At 49.6% G+C, this 16,618-nt stretch overlaps 1 protein-coding gene and 1 long non-coding RNA gene across 2 annotated transcripts in view; both read right to left on the bottom strand.

The window, feature by feature from the left end:
• Nucleotides 1–10: 10 nt before the first annotated feature.
• ANTXR1 (ANTXR cell adhesion molecule 1) overlaps nucleotides 11–16,618 on the bottom strand; it is a 35,745-nt gene continuing 19,137 nt past the window's right edge. Inside the window, exons 11-18 of the mRNA XM_063175100.1 lie at nucleotides 15,333–15,402; nucleotides 15,024–15,102; nucleotides 14,324–14,419; nucleotides 9,921–9,962; nucleotides 5,629–5,724; nucleotides 4,499–4,666; nucleotides 2,102–2,182; nucleotides 11–265 (exon numbers count right to left, since the gene is read on the bottom strand). Of these exons, the coding sequence (XP_063031170.1) occupies nucleotides 11–265; nucleotides 2,102–2,182; nucleotides 4,499–4,666; nucleotides 5,629–5,724; nucleotides 9,921–9,962; nucleotides 14,324–14,419; nucleotides 15,024–15,102; nucleotides 15,333–15,402 (887 nt within the window). The remainder of the gene's footprint in view (nucleotides 266–2,101; nucleotides 2,183–4,498; nucleotides 4,667–5,628; nucleotides 5,725–9,920; nucleotides 9,963–14,323; nucleotides 14,420–15,023; nucleotides 15,103–15,332; nucleotides 15,403–16,618) is intronic.
• LOC134428393 (uncharacterized) lies at nucleotides 3,073–4,172 on the bottom strand. Its single transcript, XR_010030387.1, has 3 exons — nucleotides 4,118–4,172; nucleotides 3,952–4,086; nucleotides 3,073–3,892 (listed from the first exon to the last, which is right to left on the bottom strand). It is a non-coding gene; the product is annotated as an uncharacterized LOC134428393 (long non-coding RNA).

Here is a 16,618-nt window from a genome sequence, read left to right as displayed (position 1 = left end):
CCAGGACCCCTCAGGCCGTGGGGCGGGGCGGGGGCCGGGACGGGGGCGGGGCCCGGGCGGGGGGCGGGGCCTGGGGCGGGGGGGGCAGCGGGGGCAGCGTGGAGGAGGGGGAGGGGGCGTGGGGGGGCGGGGCGGTGTAGGTGGGGGCGGGGCCGGGGGGCGTGTACACGGGCGCGGGGGGCGGGGCGCAGGGGTAGGCGTTGTTCAGGGGGTACTTGGGGGGCGCCCCCGCGTTCTTCACCCGCGTGAAGGTGATGCAGCGGCCCTGCAGCGGAGCGGAGGAGAGCGCGAGTTACGGGGCGAGGAGCTGACATCGCCAGGGAGCCCAGAGACCGCCCCCGACCACCCCCACGGAGCTCAGAGACCGCCCCCGACCACCCCCACGGAGCTCAGAGACCGCCCCCGACCACCCCCAGGGAGCTCAGAGACCGCCCCCGACCACCCCCATGGAGCTCAGAGACCGCCCCCGACCACCCCCATGGAGCTCAGAGACCGCCCCCGACCACCCCTGGTACCACCATGGAGCTCACAGACCACCTGTCCCACTCCTGGCCATCATCCTGGCCTGGGATGGACCCCACAGACCACCCTGTCCCACCCCCATGGAGCCCACAGACCACCCTGTCCCATTCTTGGTACCGCCATGGCATGGCTGGGACCCCACAGACCCCCCTGTCCCACCACCCTGGCATGGGACGGAGCTCAAAGACCACCGTGTCCCTGCCCTGACCACCACCATGGAGCTCAGAGACCACCATGACACAGCAGGGACCTCTCAGACCGTCCCATCCCACCCCTGACCACCACCATGGACCTCGCAGACCACCTTGTCCCACCCTTGGCCACCACAATGGCATGGCAGGAACCTCACAGACCACCCTGTCCCAGCCCTGGTACCACCTTGGCACGGGACGGAGCTCACAGACCACTTCTGGCCACCATCCTGGCGTGGGATGGACTCCCACAGACCACCCTGTCCCAGCCCTGGTACCCCCATGGCACAGCTGGGACCTCACAGACCCTCCCACCCCAGCGCTGGCCACCGCCATGGCACGGCAAGAACCTCACAAACCACCCTTGGCCACCACCCTGGCACGGCTGGCACCTCTCAGACCTGCCTATCCCACCACCCTGGCATGGGATGGAGCTCTCAGTTCCTGAAATGCATCCCCTCCCCATCAGGGCGTCCCCGAACCCCAGCGCTCCTCGGGAGCCAACAAATTCCTCCTCCTGCTCTTCGGTGCTAAGCTACAGTTTGTTGTACGGCTCTAAACAAAACCTCTGCCCTCTGAGCTGTCATTTTCTCCTTTTTTCCCCTCACGAGTTCCACCTGCAAGAGATCCCACTGTAAATGCTCGGATGTCAGCATCAGCATTACTGTATCGTGGACTCATTCCTTTGGATATGAAATCATCCCAGAAGGCACCAGAGCATTTCTGGGGCCTTTCTTTGCTTTTGGCCTGCTGAGCACGAGCTCGTTTTCTCTTTTACTCTTTCCTCTCCCAAAGTAAATGTTTTTCCTGGTGGAATGAAAAGCCAAATGGAGCAGATTTTGGGGGATTTTTGCAGGTTTTGAATGCCCTCCCTGCAGTGCCCAGGCTGGGCACAGGGAGGAGGATGAGGAGGGATGAAGGGTTCAGAGGAGCTGCTGTGGAGGGGACACAGAGAGCCCCAGACAGCTGTGCCAGCTGTGCATGGGGGAAACATCTGCCTGGGAGGGCAAAGGGCTCCAAAAAGCCCAAAATCAGAGATTTCACTGAGCCTTGGACAGCCCAAAATCAGAATAATTCCTACAGCTTTTGGTCAGGAACAATATACAATATACTATATAATATACTATATAATATACTATATAATATACTATATAATATACTATATACTATATAGTATATACTATATACTATATAATATAATTGGCAGAGGTGGCAGAGGTGGTAGAGGAGGTGATGGGGTCACACAGGAGGTGACAGAGGTTGTGATAGGGGTGACAGGGGAGGTGACAGAGGTGACAGGGGTGACGGGAGGTGACAGAAGTGATCAGAGGTGGCAGAGGAGGTGGCAGAGGTGGCAGCCATTGCTGCCAGGCTCTGCAGGTCCATACCTTGTCCCCGGGCTGCGGGCGCATCACGGACACGCGGTCGTAGCCCTTCCTCAGCAGCACCCAGAGCGCGTCCAGCTTGCCCTGGGGGGACACAAACGGGGCGGTTTGTCCTGCCCGGCACTCAGGTGTGTGAGATAACAGCACTCAGGTGTGCTAGATCTGTCAGGTGTGGCAGGTAACAGCACTCGGGTGTGTTAGATCTGTCAGGTGTATGAGATAACAGCACTCAGGTGTGTTGGATCTGTCAGGTGTGGCAGGTAACAGCACTCCTCCCTGGAAACGGGGATGACAAACCCCAGCGAGGGCAGCAATGCCCGTGTGAGTGCCCTGGGACCCCTGAGGGTGGCAATGTGAGCTGGGCGTGCCAGAGGAGCTGGGGAAGGGCTCAGGGTCCCCACCCTGAGCTGACTCTGCTGCTCTGGGTGCCAGCCCCAGGCCTGGGAGGGGCACAGCTCACGTCTGGGGGGTTTGGGGGCTCCTGTGTGGTCCCAGGTGTGGGACCCACACTCCCTTTCATGGGGCAGAGCCCTTCTGTTCCCGTTCCAGGGATCCCAAATCCCCTCTGGGGTCCTCATGGTGCTGCTGGGGTGGAGCAGACACGAGAAATGACTGCATGGAACTCGTTTCCAGAGGATGTGGGGGAAAAACTTCCCGAGGTGAGAGCCAGGAAAGTCTGGGATGCTCAGAGGGAGAGGCAAGAAACCTCTCTGTCAGATTCTCCTGCGTTTGGGGCCAGAGCTGAGGGAAACCACCCCTTGTGCTCCAACCCCTTGTGCTCCAACCTTTGTGCTCCAACCCCTTCCGCTCCAACCCCTTCTGCCCCAACCCCGTCTGCTCCAAATCCCTGCCCCAACCCCTTCTGCTCCAAATCCTTCTGCTCCAACCCTTCCGCTCCAACCCCTTCTGCCCCAACCCCTTCCGCTCCAACCCCTTCTGCCCCAACCCCTTCCGCTCCAACCCCTTCTGCTCCAAATCCTTCTGCTCCAATCCTTCTGCTCCAAATCCTTGTGCTCCAGCCCGTCTGCTCCAAATCCCTGCTCCAACCCCTTCTGCTCCAAGCCCTCTCCCCTCTGCAGCAGAGCTGCTGCGAGCCCTTGATCTCCTGTCCACCCTGACAGCTCCAGAAATGAGCACCTTCCCCTTCCATTTCTCCGTCAGGAAACCAGAGGCAAAGCGACAACTTTCCATGGAACACATTTAAAAAAAAATAATAAAAAAATTCCTTTTTTCACTCTGCAGTCCCAGTTTCTGCCATGGTTTTTGGGGAAAGCCAAGAGCTCCATCCCTGGGAGCCTGTGAGACATCTGGGTGGGAGGGAGGGAGTGTTTGCATCATGGAAAGGATGATGGCTGGAGACAGGGGATGGCAAAGCTCTCTCCTGGCAGCAGAAAGCCTCCTTGTGCTCTCTGTGCATGGAGCTCCTCCACAGCTCCAGCACGAGGTCACTTGGAGGAATAAAAAACAAAAATATGCAAGCTCTGAAGGCAAACAAAGCCTCGAGTCCTGCTGGATCTGGAGCCCAGAGAGAAGAAACACTCAGGGCCGATGACAAATGAAGGAGTGCACGGCTCCAGCCCTGGAATTTCCTCTGGATTCGTGGTGAACTCAGCCCTGCACTGACCCTGGGCCACCTCAGTGCTCCTGGGACCTGCTGGGGTCAGGCACAGGCACCTTGGGGCTGCCTGCGAGCCCGGGTGGCCACAGCAGCTTTGGGAACAGACACAGGAGGGACAGGGGCTGGGGAAGGGAGAGGGACACACGGCCAGGCAGTGCTGGGGGGCTGGGATCCACCTGAGCTTCCCCTGGCAGTGCTGGGATCCACCTGGCAGTGCTGAGGGGCTGGGATCCACCTGAGATCCACCTGACAGTGCTGGGATCCACCTGGCAGTCCTGGGGTGGCTGAAATCCACCTGGGATTCACCTGGGATCCACCTGAGCTTTCCCTGGCAGTGCTGGGATCTACCTGGAATTCACCTGGGATCCACCTGACAGTGCTGGGATCTACCTGGGATCCACCTGGCAGTGCTGGGATGGCTGAAATCCACCTGGGATTCACCTGGGATCCACCTGGGATCTACCTGGGCTTTCCCTGGCAGTGCTGAAATCCACCTGGGACTCACCTGGGATCCATCTGGGACCCACCTGGAGTCCAGTGCTGGAGGGGCTGGGAAATGACATTTAAAATGTCATTTCAACAAAAGGATCTGCTGGTGCCACCCTGGCAGTGGGCACACCCCACAATACCTGGCAGTGAGCACACCCCACAACACCTGGCAGTGGGCACACCCCACAACACCTGGATGTGAGCACACCCCACAACACCTGGCAGTGGGCACACCCCACAACACCTGGCAGTGGGCACACCCCCAGCAGAAGCACCTGGCGCCCCGGGCTCACCTTGATGGGCGAGTACCACCTGTGTGGGGCCGAGGCGCGGCGGGTGCTGCTGCCCAGGCTCCGGGGCTCGGGGAACTCGAACTCCTGCTCGGGCATCTTCACCCGCGCGTTCTTGGCCTTCTCCAGCTTGGCACCTTCCTCCGTGGAGCCCTTCTCGCCCCAGCGCACCTGGAACGGCCAGCGGGGCAGGGATGGGATCAGGGATGGGTCAGGATTAGGGGCAGGGGTGGCATCAGGATTAGGGGCAGGGATGGGATGGGGTCAGGATTAGGGTCGGGATCAGAACCAGAACCAGGGGCAGTATCAGGATTAGGATTAGGGGAAGGATTGGGGTCAGGGTCAGGACTGGAATTGGGATCAGGGTCAGGATCAGAACCAGGGTCAGGATCAGGATTAGAGTCAGGGTTAGGATTAGGGGCAGGATCAGGGTCAGGATCAGATTCAAGGTCAGGGTCGGGATCAGGATCAAGGTCAGGACCAGGGTCAGGATTGGAATTGGGGTCATGGTCAGGATCAGAACCAGGATCATGATCAGATCAGGATCAGCGTCAGAATCAGGATCAGGTTCAGGGTCAGAACCAGGATCAGGGCCAGGATTGGGGCCAGGATTGGGGCCAGGATCAGGTTCAGGGTCACGGTCAGGGTCACGATCAGAACCAAGGTCAGGGTCAGGATCAGGATTATGGTCAGATCAGTGTCAGGGTCAGGATCAAGATCAGGGCCAGGATCAGGGTCAGGATCAGAGCCAAGGTCAGGGTCAGAGTCAGGATCAGGGCCAGGATCAGATTCAGGATCAGGTTCAGGGTCAGGCTGTGCCACCCCTGCTCCATGAACAGCCCTGCCTCTGGGTGTCCCCAGCTGAACAGCAGTGCACCGCCCAGCAGGTTTGGTTCCAGACTGCAGCCCAAACTTTCAGCCTGTCCTTCGTGGTGGTTTATGAGAAATGTGGCAGCAGGGGAGCTTTTCAGGAGAGCTAAAACCATCTCCTGGTAATCTGTGCGGCAGTGTCCCAGGCACGGACCAGGACGTTGCTAAACTCCATAAATCTGTGTTTGCCTCCCCAATATTCCCACACAAAAAGATCTGGTTGTGCCTGGCCCTGATGGGTGCCCTGCCCGGGGTCTCCTCACCTCCATCCGCTTGATGCCGCCCACTCCTCGCCCTCCGTAGTAGGAGGCGTCCACGGTGGGCCACTTCTTCTTGGGCAGCCCATCATCATCCTCCTCCTGCAAAACACAGCAGGGCTGCAGCTGCCAGGGGAGTGGGCAGGGCTGGGAAGGATGGGAGGGATGGAAAAGGATGAGCAGGGATGGAAAGGAATGAACAGGGATGGAAGGGATGGAAAGGGATGAGCAGGGATGGAAAGGAATGAGCAGGGATGGGAGGGATGGAAAGGGATGGAAATGGACGAACAGGGATGGAAGGGGATGGAGAGGGATGGAAGGGATGGAAAGAGATGGGAAGGAACAAACAGGGATGGGAAGGGATGAACAGGCTTTGAAAGGAATGAGATTTGGGATGGGAAGGAATGAGCAGGGATGGAAATGGATGGGCAGGGATAGAAAGGGATGGGGAGGGATGGAAGGGAATGAACAGGCTCTGAAAAGAATGAGATTTTGGGATGGGAAGGAATGAGCAGGGATGGAAAGGGATGAGCAGGGGTGGAAAGGGATGGAAAGGGATGGGAAGGGATGGGAAGGGATGGACAGGAATGGGAAGGAATGGAAGGGATGGGAAGGAATGAGCAGGGATGGAAGGAATGAACAGGCTTTGAAAGGAATGAGATTTTGGGATGGGAAGGAATGAGCAGGGATGGAAATGGATGGAAAGGGATGGGAAGGGATGGACAGGAATGGAAAGGAATGGAAGGGATGGGAAGGAATGAGCAGGGATGGAAAGGGATGGGCAGGAATGGACAGGGATAGAAAGGAACAAGCAGGGATGGGAATGGGTGAGCAAGGATGGGAAGAAACAAGCGGGGATGGGAAGGAATGGAAGGGATGGGAAGGGATGAGAAGGGATGAGCAGTCCCAGGCTGCCTTGTCCTTGCCTAATGATAAATTATTATCATTGTTTGAAATGAGCCTGCCAAAGCCCCAGTGAAATTCAAGGTGTTTTAAATTCCCTGCCAGGTCAGAGTGTGCACTGACAGTGCCTTTCCCTTTAATTCCTACAGCTCAGGCTGTGAACTGGCAAAGCAGAAAAGCAGAGTTCATCAAAAACGTGAAGTATTTCCTGTGAAAAACGTGGAGAGAAAAAGAAAAATGGTTCCTCTCTCTTTTTGCTTCTCCTTTCTTTAATTTTTCACAGGGATTTGGCTAAACTCCAAAACTCAGGAGCTTTCCAAAACTGGAAAAGCCAAAAATACTTTGAAATTGAAACTCCCCATCAGGAAAACTGAAAATCTGGGTGGCGGCGGGAGGGGGGGGGAAGAAAAAAAAAATCCAAGAAAAACTCCGGTTTTCACAGCAACAAAAAGCATTTCAGTTTATCAAAACACAGAAACCGGGCTGCAAAACGTGGCCTGAGCCAAGGCAAGGGTGAACAACTGGTCACAAGCACCAGGCTCTTCTCCTCAGGGCTGCTGAGGCTCTTTGCTGCAATCCAAAAAACTTGATATCTCTGCGGGAAGCTTGCCAGGAGGATTTTTCTTGTTAAAAAAAAAAAAAAAAAAAAAAAAAAAAAAAAAAAAGAAAAAAAATAAAAAAAAGGAAAACAAAGAAAAAAAAAAAGAAAAAAAAAGGAAAAAAGAAAAAAGGAAATAAAGGAAGAAAAAAAGAAAAAAGGAAGAAAATAAGAAAAAAAGGAATAAAAAAGAAAAAAAGGAAGGAAAAAAAGAACAAAAAAGGAAGAAAAAAAGGAAGAAAAAAGGAATAAGGAAGAAAAGAAAAAAAAGAAAAAAGAAAAAAGGAAAAAAGAAAAAAGGAAGAAAAAGGTAAAAGGGAAAAAAGAAAAAAGAGAAAAAAAAGAAAAAAGAGAAAAAAGTAAAGGAAAAAAAAAAGAAAAGGAAAAAAAGAAAAAAGAAAAGAAAGAAAAATAAAAAAAGAAAAAAAAGAGAAAAAAGTGGAAGCGAAGCCATGGAAATATTTTCCTTCAGCAATTCTCTTTTCTCTCCCTTCAGCCCAGCACAGTCTGGACTCCTCACAACAGGAAATTCCAAGGTTTAGGAAATTTTCCCCACAAGCCCTGCGAGCCCGGGGCACAGCAGCGCAGCCACAAACAAAGGAGCCCCAGGTTTGCTGCAGCAGGGGCTGTTCGCATCCCTGCCAGGGCAGGGGAGGTTCTGCAGCCCCAAAAATGCCCCCAGAGCCCCCCAAATGCCCCCCTGGCTCCGTGCCCACCACACTGGGGGAGCTGGGCATGGCTGGGAGAGGCAGGAGCGGGGAAAACACCCAAATTCCACACCCAGCACCCCAATTTGGGGCGATCCTCGCCCCCTGCCTGCCCCAGCTGCGCTCTCCTCCACCTGGGGTTGGCACCTGAGGAGCTCCGGCTCCACAAGCAGCCCCAGGAGCGTTTGAGGATGCTGGGGATGGGCTGTGCAGAGCTTGGCGCCCTCCCAGCGCCACAATCTGCTTTGGACGGAGCTCCAGTTCCTTTTCAGAGCTGCGTTGCACAGTCGGGGTAAGTGCTGTGTTGCAGAAAACAAAGATGTGTGCTTGTCTCAGGGGCCTGGCTGGGCTCTGGATGCTGTGACCCTGACCCGAGGGAACCTCGTCTGTGGGTAACACCAGGATAATTCAGGCTCCAAAGGGACAGCTGGACCGCTCGGGGTAAGGACTCAAATTTGGCCAGATATTAAAAAAAAAAAAAAAAAAAAAAAATTGGACAACTTACCCCTCTCCCCACCCTTATAATTATTTTCGCAGTTGTCCCTGCAGTGCCTGAATTTTGTCAGAATTCAGCATTTTTGGAGAGCCCTGCCTGCAGCGGGGGCTGAGCCACGGCGCGACAACCGCTGCTGTGAGTGAGAGATTCCTCGTTGAATTTCAGTGTGGGATTTTAGTTCAGGACTCGTTTCTGCCACCCCCGGAGCCATTCCAAACCCCACGGCCACCCCCGGGTGACACTTTGGGGACGCTCTGGTGTCCCCGGGGAGCTGGGGAAGGTTTTGGTGCCTCTAAAGGGTCCCAGAACCTTCTCCTCTGCAGCCTGGACAGCTTCAGCTTCACCCGAGCTCATCCTCGAGACACAAACATGAAACTGAAATTTGGTTGTGAAACTGAAAATTGGTCATCAAACCGAAAATTGGCTATGAAACTGAAATTTGGCTGTGAAGCCGAAAATTGGTGATGAAGCTGAAAGTTGGTTATGAAGCTGAAATTTGGCTGTGGAACTGAAAGTTGGTTATAAAACTGAAAATTGGTTATAAACTGAAATTTGGCTATGAAGCTGAAATTTGGCTGTGAAGCTGAAATTTGGCCATGACACTGAAATTCATTTCAAATTCTTTTGGCTGTGAAGCTGAAATTTGGCTATGAAGCTGTAATTTGGCCATGAAACTGAAATCTGGCCTGAAACTGAAATTTGGCCCTGAAGCTGAAATTTGGCCATGACACTGAAATTCATTTGAAATTCATTTGGCTGTGAAACTAAAATTGAAGCTGAAATTTGGCTATGAAACTGAAATTTGTCTATGAAGCTGAAATTTGGCTATGAAATTGAAAATTGTCCATGACACTGAAAATTGGCTGTGAAACTGAAATATGTCTATGAAGCTCAAATTTGGCCGTGAAGCTGAAATTTGGCCATGACACTGAAATCTGGCTATGAAACTGAAATTTGGCCATGAAGCAGAGTTCAGTGAAACCTCTGAGAGCAGAGCTGCTTCCCCTCCTTGTATGCAATGCATTCTCCTTCCTCCTGTGGCCTTCAGCTCCCAAACCTGCTGATGCAAGAATTCCTTTTTTGGGTTTTTTGGGTTTTTTTTTGTTTTTTTCTTCTTTTATGGCCAAGGATTTCGTGAGAAGGAAAGAATCCAACTGTAATCCAAGTGTAACCCTGCTGCTGCAGGGAAGGGGGATGTCTGCGAGGCGAAAAATGGATTGTAGGAAATCAACCCCATCTTCTATTTGTTTGGAGCAAAACAGAAAACCCCGGGTCAAGATTTTAGCAAAGTCAGAGTTAAACACAGGCTCAGGGGCTGCGTGTGTGAATCACACCTGAGCGCTCCGGCCAGGTGAGGAGGGATGGTCTGAGCTCTCCTTTCCTACCAGGTTTAATCAGCTTTAATCACCTTTTCTGGGGTGATTTGATCACTTTTTCTGGGGTGATTTGATCACTTTTTCTGAGGTCATTGAATCACCTTTTCTGAGTGATTTAATCACCTTTTCTGGGGTGATTTGATCACCTTTTCTGGGGTGATTTGATCCCTTTTTTTCTGAGGACACTGACCAAAACCTTGTCCCCAAGGGTCACTCACCTCGCTATCCTCTGCAGGAGGAGGGGGAGGCTCCTTGATGATCTGGAAGATTAAAGAGAAAGAGAACCATAAATTGGTGCTTTGTTCCTCAAACGCACGGGGGAAAGCAGCAGGATGTGCTGCTCTAGCCCCCCGTGGGAGCACAGTGTGGGCAGGGGGTGCCCCAAAGCCACAGGGATATCCCCAGTGGCTATGACATTTTTCTGAAAAATCCTTTCTTTATTTATATAAATGTAAAATTAAAATAAACCTAAAACTATAAATATAGAAATAAAAAATATTAAATATATAAATATTTATATAAATATAAAAATAAAACAAACATAACCATAGAGATATAACATAAATATATAAATATAAAAACATATTTATATAGATATATGTGAATATATAGATATATATGTATATATATATATATCTCTACATCCCCAGTGACAGCCTGTGGTTATGATATTTTTCTGAAAAATCCTTTCGTTTATCTATATAAATATAAAATTAATATAAAACTAAAACCATAAATATAGAAATACAAAATATTAAATATGTAATTTTTTATAAATATAAAAATAAAATAAACCTTATCATAGAAATATAAATATATAAATATATAATGTAAATATAAATATATATGTTTGTATATTTATATAGATATATGTAAATATTTATATATCTATTTACATATATCTATTTACATATATATCTATTTACATAATACATTATACGTATATTTACATATATACATCTATTTACATCCCCAGTGACAGCCTGTAGCTATGATATTTTCTAAAAAAAATTCCTTTCTTTATCTATATAAATATAAAATTAAAAAAATCATAAAACTATAAATATAAATATAGAAATACAAAACATTAAATGTATAAATATTTCTATAAATATAAAATAAACCAAAACAGATAGAATAGAAATATATAAATATATAAACATATGAATAAATATTTATATTTATATATTTATATCTATATATATTTATGTATATATATATTTACATTTATGTATTATTATATGATATTATATTAATGCATATTTATATCTTATATTCATAAATATATATTCACATATTCATATATTTATGAATATAAATATATAAATATAATATAAATATATAAATAGAAGATTAGATATAAATATAAGTGTAAATATAACCATATAAATATAATATAAATATATAAATACAAATATAAGCACACAGATCTATGGCTGACTGAGGTTTCCAATGGAGCAGGGAGAGGCTCCAGGATTTCTCCATAGGAACCAGCCCAGGGCTGAGGGTGTGAGCCCATTATTTCATGCAGAAACTTTGCATGCAGGGCTTGGCAGCAGCTGCAGCCAATGGAGCCTCCAAGAGCAACAGAGACTTTCCAAGGGGAGGGCAGGGACAATCATGAAAACTATTGAAAGTACCAAAAAAACCCTGTGAAAATGACCCAAAAGGATCAAAACTGTCTCAATGACCAAAAATGACAAAGACCGTGACAATGACCAAAGCTACGAAAACGACCCAAACCAACGAAAACTGTGAAAATCACTCAGAACGGTGCGGAGTTAAAAATCAGAATAACCCCTCCAGTTTTGGTCCAGCTGAGCGTCCAAGCACAATTCCTGAGCCAGCACCAGTGCAGATTACACACTCGGAATTGAGGCCGTGGCTCATTTCCATACATTTGCATTCCTCCCCATGGGCACACACGCACACACAAACTGGCTGATTTCTGCAAACAGATCAAGTGTTTTCTGTCACAGGCCAAAAGCGGGGGGGGGGAAAAGGGACATTCCTGCCATTTTTGGGTGCTTTGCACTTCTCAGAGTGAATCGGCAGCAGGGGTTGGTGAATTTGGACGAGGCTGGAGATAAGGGAGTTCAGTCTCTGTGCCTTTGAGCTGTGTGACCTTTCAAAGTTCAAATTTTACAGAAAAAAAAAATCTCATTTCTGACTCGCTGCCCAGGCCTTCAAACAGCACAAAGCTTTTCCTTCTCCCCTTTGGGTTCTGACAGCTCCAGCTCCGGGGTCATGAAATCATCATTTTGGGGCACTGAAACCTTCATTTTGGGGAACTTGAGACCCTCATTTTGGGACACTGACGCCCTCATTTTGGGGCTCAGAAATCCTCACTCTAGGGCCCTGAAATCTTCATTTTGGGACAGTGAGACTCTCATTTTTGGGGCACTGAGATCCTCGTTTTGGGGTACCAAGATCCTTATTTTGGGGCTCTGAAATCTTCGTTTAGGGGCACCGACACCCTCATTTTGGGGCTCACACTGAGCTCCTTGTTTTGGGGCTCAGAAACCCTCATTTTGGGGCACTGATATCCTAATTTTGGGACATTGAAACCCCTCATTTTGGGGAACTTGAGACCCTCATTTTGGGGCACTGAGATGCTAATTTTGGGACATTGAAACCCCTCATTTTTGAGGCATTGAGACCCTCATTTTGGGCCATTCAGACCCTGATTTTGGGGCTCTGAGACCCTCATTTTGGGCCATTCAGACCCTCATTTTGGGCCATTCAGACCCTCATTTTGGGCTCGCACTGAGATGGATAACCCCATGGCAGAGCACAGCAATGCCACCACCTCCAGGCAGGTTTCAAACATTGGGAAATGATGAATTTCCCGCTGCCCTGGGATTTCTGCGGCCGTTCAGGCACAGCAGAGGCTGAGCCCAGAATCTGCAGATCCCAGGAATGTGTCTGGGGTGTTTTCTGTGCTCTCTGAGTGTCCCTGGGGTTTCACATGATAAATGGGGCAATGTGGTTCTTGTCAGCGGAGATGTCCTGCTCCAGGATGGGACAGATCATCGTTTAAATCCAAGCAAACAGCACAAAATAAGGAATAAAGGACTTTGCCTACAATTAGGCTCGGAGTTTGGAGGCGTGCTGTTAACTGGGCAGATTACTTTTGTCCTTAATTCCCTTCACTCCTCTGGAAAACACCGAATACATATTCTTGCTGTCTCAATAAACAAGGATTTTTAATGGCATTAACCACGATCCATCTGACTAATTTCCTTATTTTCCCCCCCCCCCCCCTTGCATATTTATAGTTTTGACCTCTCAGTCCTGTGACTGCTTCATATTTGAGGTATGAGCTGGGGAAAGGAACATTTCCTTTTTATTTCTGTCCTATCTGCTGTGCCTTCTCCTTGGAGATCTGCTGCTTCCACACTTCAAAGCTAAAGCAAGCCTGTCCCAATTTCTTCAGCTGCAACAAAGCACAATCTTCTCCTTAGAGACAGAAATGAAATCTTGGAGGAATGAAAATTCAAAGAAATGAAATTTTAGAGGAATGAAAATTTGGAGAAATGGAATTTTGGAGAAATGGAATTTTGGAGAAATTCCCATCCCAGTAAAGGGAGAGACCATCCTACACAGGTATCCAGGGAATCCTCCCATGCTTTTTCAATATCCTGCACAGGTTTCAGGGGAATCCTCCCCATATTTCTGTAACATCCTGCACAGGTATCCAGGGAATCCTCCCTCCCATTTTCTGTACCATCCTGCACAGGTATCCAGGGGAATTCTCCCATATTTTAATAACATCCTGCACAGGTTTCAGGGGAATCCTCCCCATATTTTTATAACATCCTGCACAGGTATCCAGGGGAATTGTGCCTGTGCATTGCACCAGGCACAGCCAAGAGCTGTTGTTGTTCTGACCTGCTAAGCAACAATTGCCTCTACTGTAAACTGCAGTGCTGGATTCCAGCCTCATCCCAGAGCCCCTGTGAGGCCAATAAAGCTGGATGCATTTGGAAAGAGCATTCCTCCATGGCCGAGGGCCAGGGGATGCTGGGCTCCAGATAAACCCCAGGGTGAGGGTTTATTATTATATTGTTGATGCAGCCCCTTCACTCCAGGGATGGAGCTGGCTCGGGCTCTTTCCTGGAGAACTGCTGCACACCAATGACTCCTCTCCAATCAAGGAGCGTGCCAAGAGCAATTTCAGCCTTCAGAAATGTGCTTGTCGCTCAGAAACAGATTTATCCTCGGCGAGGGAAGAGGCTGGTGTGTATTTTCCCCCGTTTTTTCCCCTGACACATCCCCAATTATCCCGGAGCCGTCCCGGGGCTGGGATCCAGGGCCATGTCTGTGGTTTGGTGACTCGAGGCTGCAGCTCTGGGCTGTTGTGCAAGGCAGCTCCTGTGCCCTCAGCTCACTCCTGAGAGCCCTGCATTGCTCCCCGTTCCACCCCTGCCAGCCTGGGCACCCCTCACCACCCTTTACCTCTCGTTTTACAGAGCTTTGGGGTGAGCAGAGCACAGGGAGCCACCCCGGCTGCTGACCCTCAGGATGCCCTCGCAGAGAGGTGAAAAAGAGAAGAGGGAGCTCTGCCTGCTCCCCCTGACTGTGTTTGCTGAAGCGGTGCTGGTGATTTGGTGCCACTTACCACGGTGCAGCAGAGGGGCCAGAACCACCAGAGCAGAGCCAGGGCCAGCAGCAGGAACAGGATCAGCAAGGCAATGGCCAGGATGGTGCCATCAGACTGGGGAGAGCACAGAGAGCACCGAGTGTGACACCCCTGAGACACCCCTGAGACACCCCCGAGACACCTGGCATCTGCTGGTGCAGGAGGAATCTCTGCAGAACCTGCACCAAGGCAGCCTGATCTTTGCCCAGGAGCACAAACAATGCGGAATGGAGAGGGAAAAACGAGGATGGGGCTTGATAATAACCTAAAGTGCAATTGGGCAATGAACTCCAAGATGTAAATGGAGCAGAATTATAAAAGCAACAGAGCCTGTGACCTGTCAGGAATTTGGGACCATTTTGGTTCATCTTGGGTCCATTTTGTGCCCATTTTGGGTCATCTTGGGTTCATTTTGTGCCCATTTTGGTTCATCTTGGGTGCAGCCCTGGCAGGGCTCTTGTGCTGCCCAAGGTGGATCCACAGATAATAAATTATTAATAAATCCCTGCTTTATTCCTAAACTGTGCTCTAGGTCAGCCTCCCCAAGCCTGTCCCAGCCCAGACCTGGAGCCTGAAGGCATGGCCACCTTGTGGCACACAAGACACCCAAAATGTCACACTGCCACACGTCCAAAGCCCCCTTTGCACCCCCAGGAGCATTTCAGGGACCCCAACTCACACAGTGCGTGCTGGAGATGATGACAGAGCTGGAGATGAAGCTCAGCCCATCGTTCATGCTCACTTGCAGAGCTGCTTCCCTGGAAAAAGCAGAAACAGGTCAGGGCAGCTCCTGCCCAGCCCCCTGTCTGGTGCCCTGGGTGCTCAGAAATCCTCGTGTGCAGATAATTGCCACTGCTGCAGGGCACAGCTGGCACTGAGCGCCGGAGGATGGCAGCTTGGGGTCAAGTAAGAGGAAAACAGAATCCAGAGATGAGACCCAGCCCCATCTCCCCACGGGCAGGTGAATTTTGGGGCAGCAAAAACCTACATGCCAACTTCCCTGAGCACAGGTGCTGGGCACAGCAGGTAGGTGTCCTCCACCACGAAAGGCTTCTCATCTGCAGAGGGGGAACAGGGGGGTTAGTGCCACACCACCCACACGGGCCCCAAAGAGAAAGTTTAAATGAGGGATTTCCTCGCCATTGATGCATAAATGAGACGGGGGATGAGGACATTAGGGTGTCTGTGCATTACAGAAGTTAGGCTATAGGTGAATCAGGATATAGGTAAATCAGGATATCTGCACATTACAGAAATCAAGATATAGGTACATTAGGATATCTGTACATTACAGAAATTAGGATCTAGGTAAATTAGGATATAGGCACATTAGGATATCTGTACCTTACAGAAATTAGGATCTAGGTAAATCAGGATATCTGTACCTTACAGAAATTAGGATATAGGTACTTTAGGATATCTGTACATTACAGAAATTAGGATATAGGTACATTAGGATATCTGCACCTTACAGAAATTAGGATATAGGTACTTTAGCATATAGGTGAATTAGGATATAGGTAAATTAGGCTATCTCTACATTACAGAAATTAGGATATAGATACATTAGGATATCTGTATATTAGGATATCTGTACAATATAGAAGTTAGGATATAGGTGCATTGGGATATCTGTACATTACAGAAATTAGTATATAGGTAAATTAGGATATAGGTACATTAGGTTATCTGTACATTACAGAAATCAGGATATTTGTACCTTAGGATTTCCTGTATATTAGGATACATTACAGAGGTTAGGATATAGGAGTATTAGGATATTAGGATATAGGTACATTAGGATATCTGTACATTATAGAAAATGCTGCATTTTAAGGCAGAAGCCTCTGAAGCTCAGCTAAACCTTCCAGCCTGAACCTCACTTCTTTAAAAGTGATGGGAGAAACTCCCCAGAGCCTGAGGAGCCCTGGGTGATGCTCAGGAGCTCTGTGGCACTGGGGACACTGGGGCTGCCCACCCCTTTCCCAGCCCTCTGCGTGAGCTGGGCTCTCCTCACCCTGATTTATGAGCATATCATGAATTTACCACGTTGTCTCGGTGCACACACACGCCAAGAAAACGAAGATCAGCTTCCCTTGCTTTCCCTTTGCTGAGGAGAGGAGAGGAGGCCAAACCTGCTCCGTGCCAGCACCCACACAACCAAAGCTGCTTCGTCCTGCCAGGCCTTTCACTGGGCTCTCTCAGGTTTCTGTTTCTGTTTCTGCCCCTGCCATCAGCCCCTCTGGAAGCTTTACTGAGCTGCAGGCACAGATC

Source organism: Melospiza melodia, chromosome 23 (assembly GCF_035770615.1).
Source record: "Melospiza melodia melodia isolate bMelMel2 chromosome 23, bMelMel2.pri, whole genome shotgun sequence".
In the NCBI taxonomy this organism is placed as follows: Eukaryota; Metazoa; Chordata; class Aves; order Passeriformes; family Passerellidae; genus Melospiza; species Melospiza melodia.
This window is presented reverse-complemented; position numbering and strand designations above follow the sequence as displayed.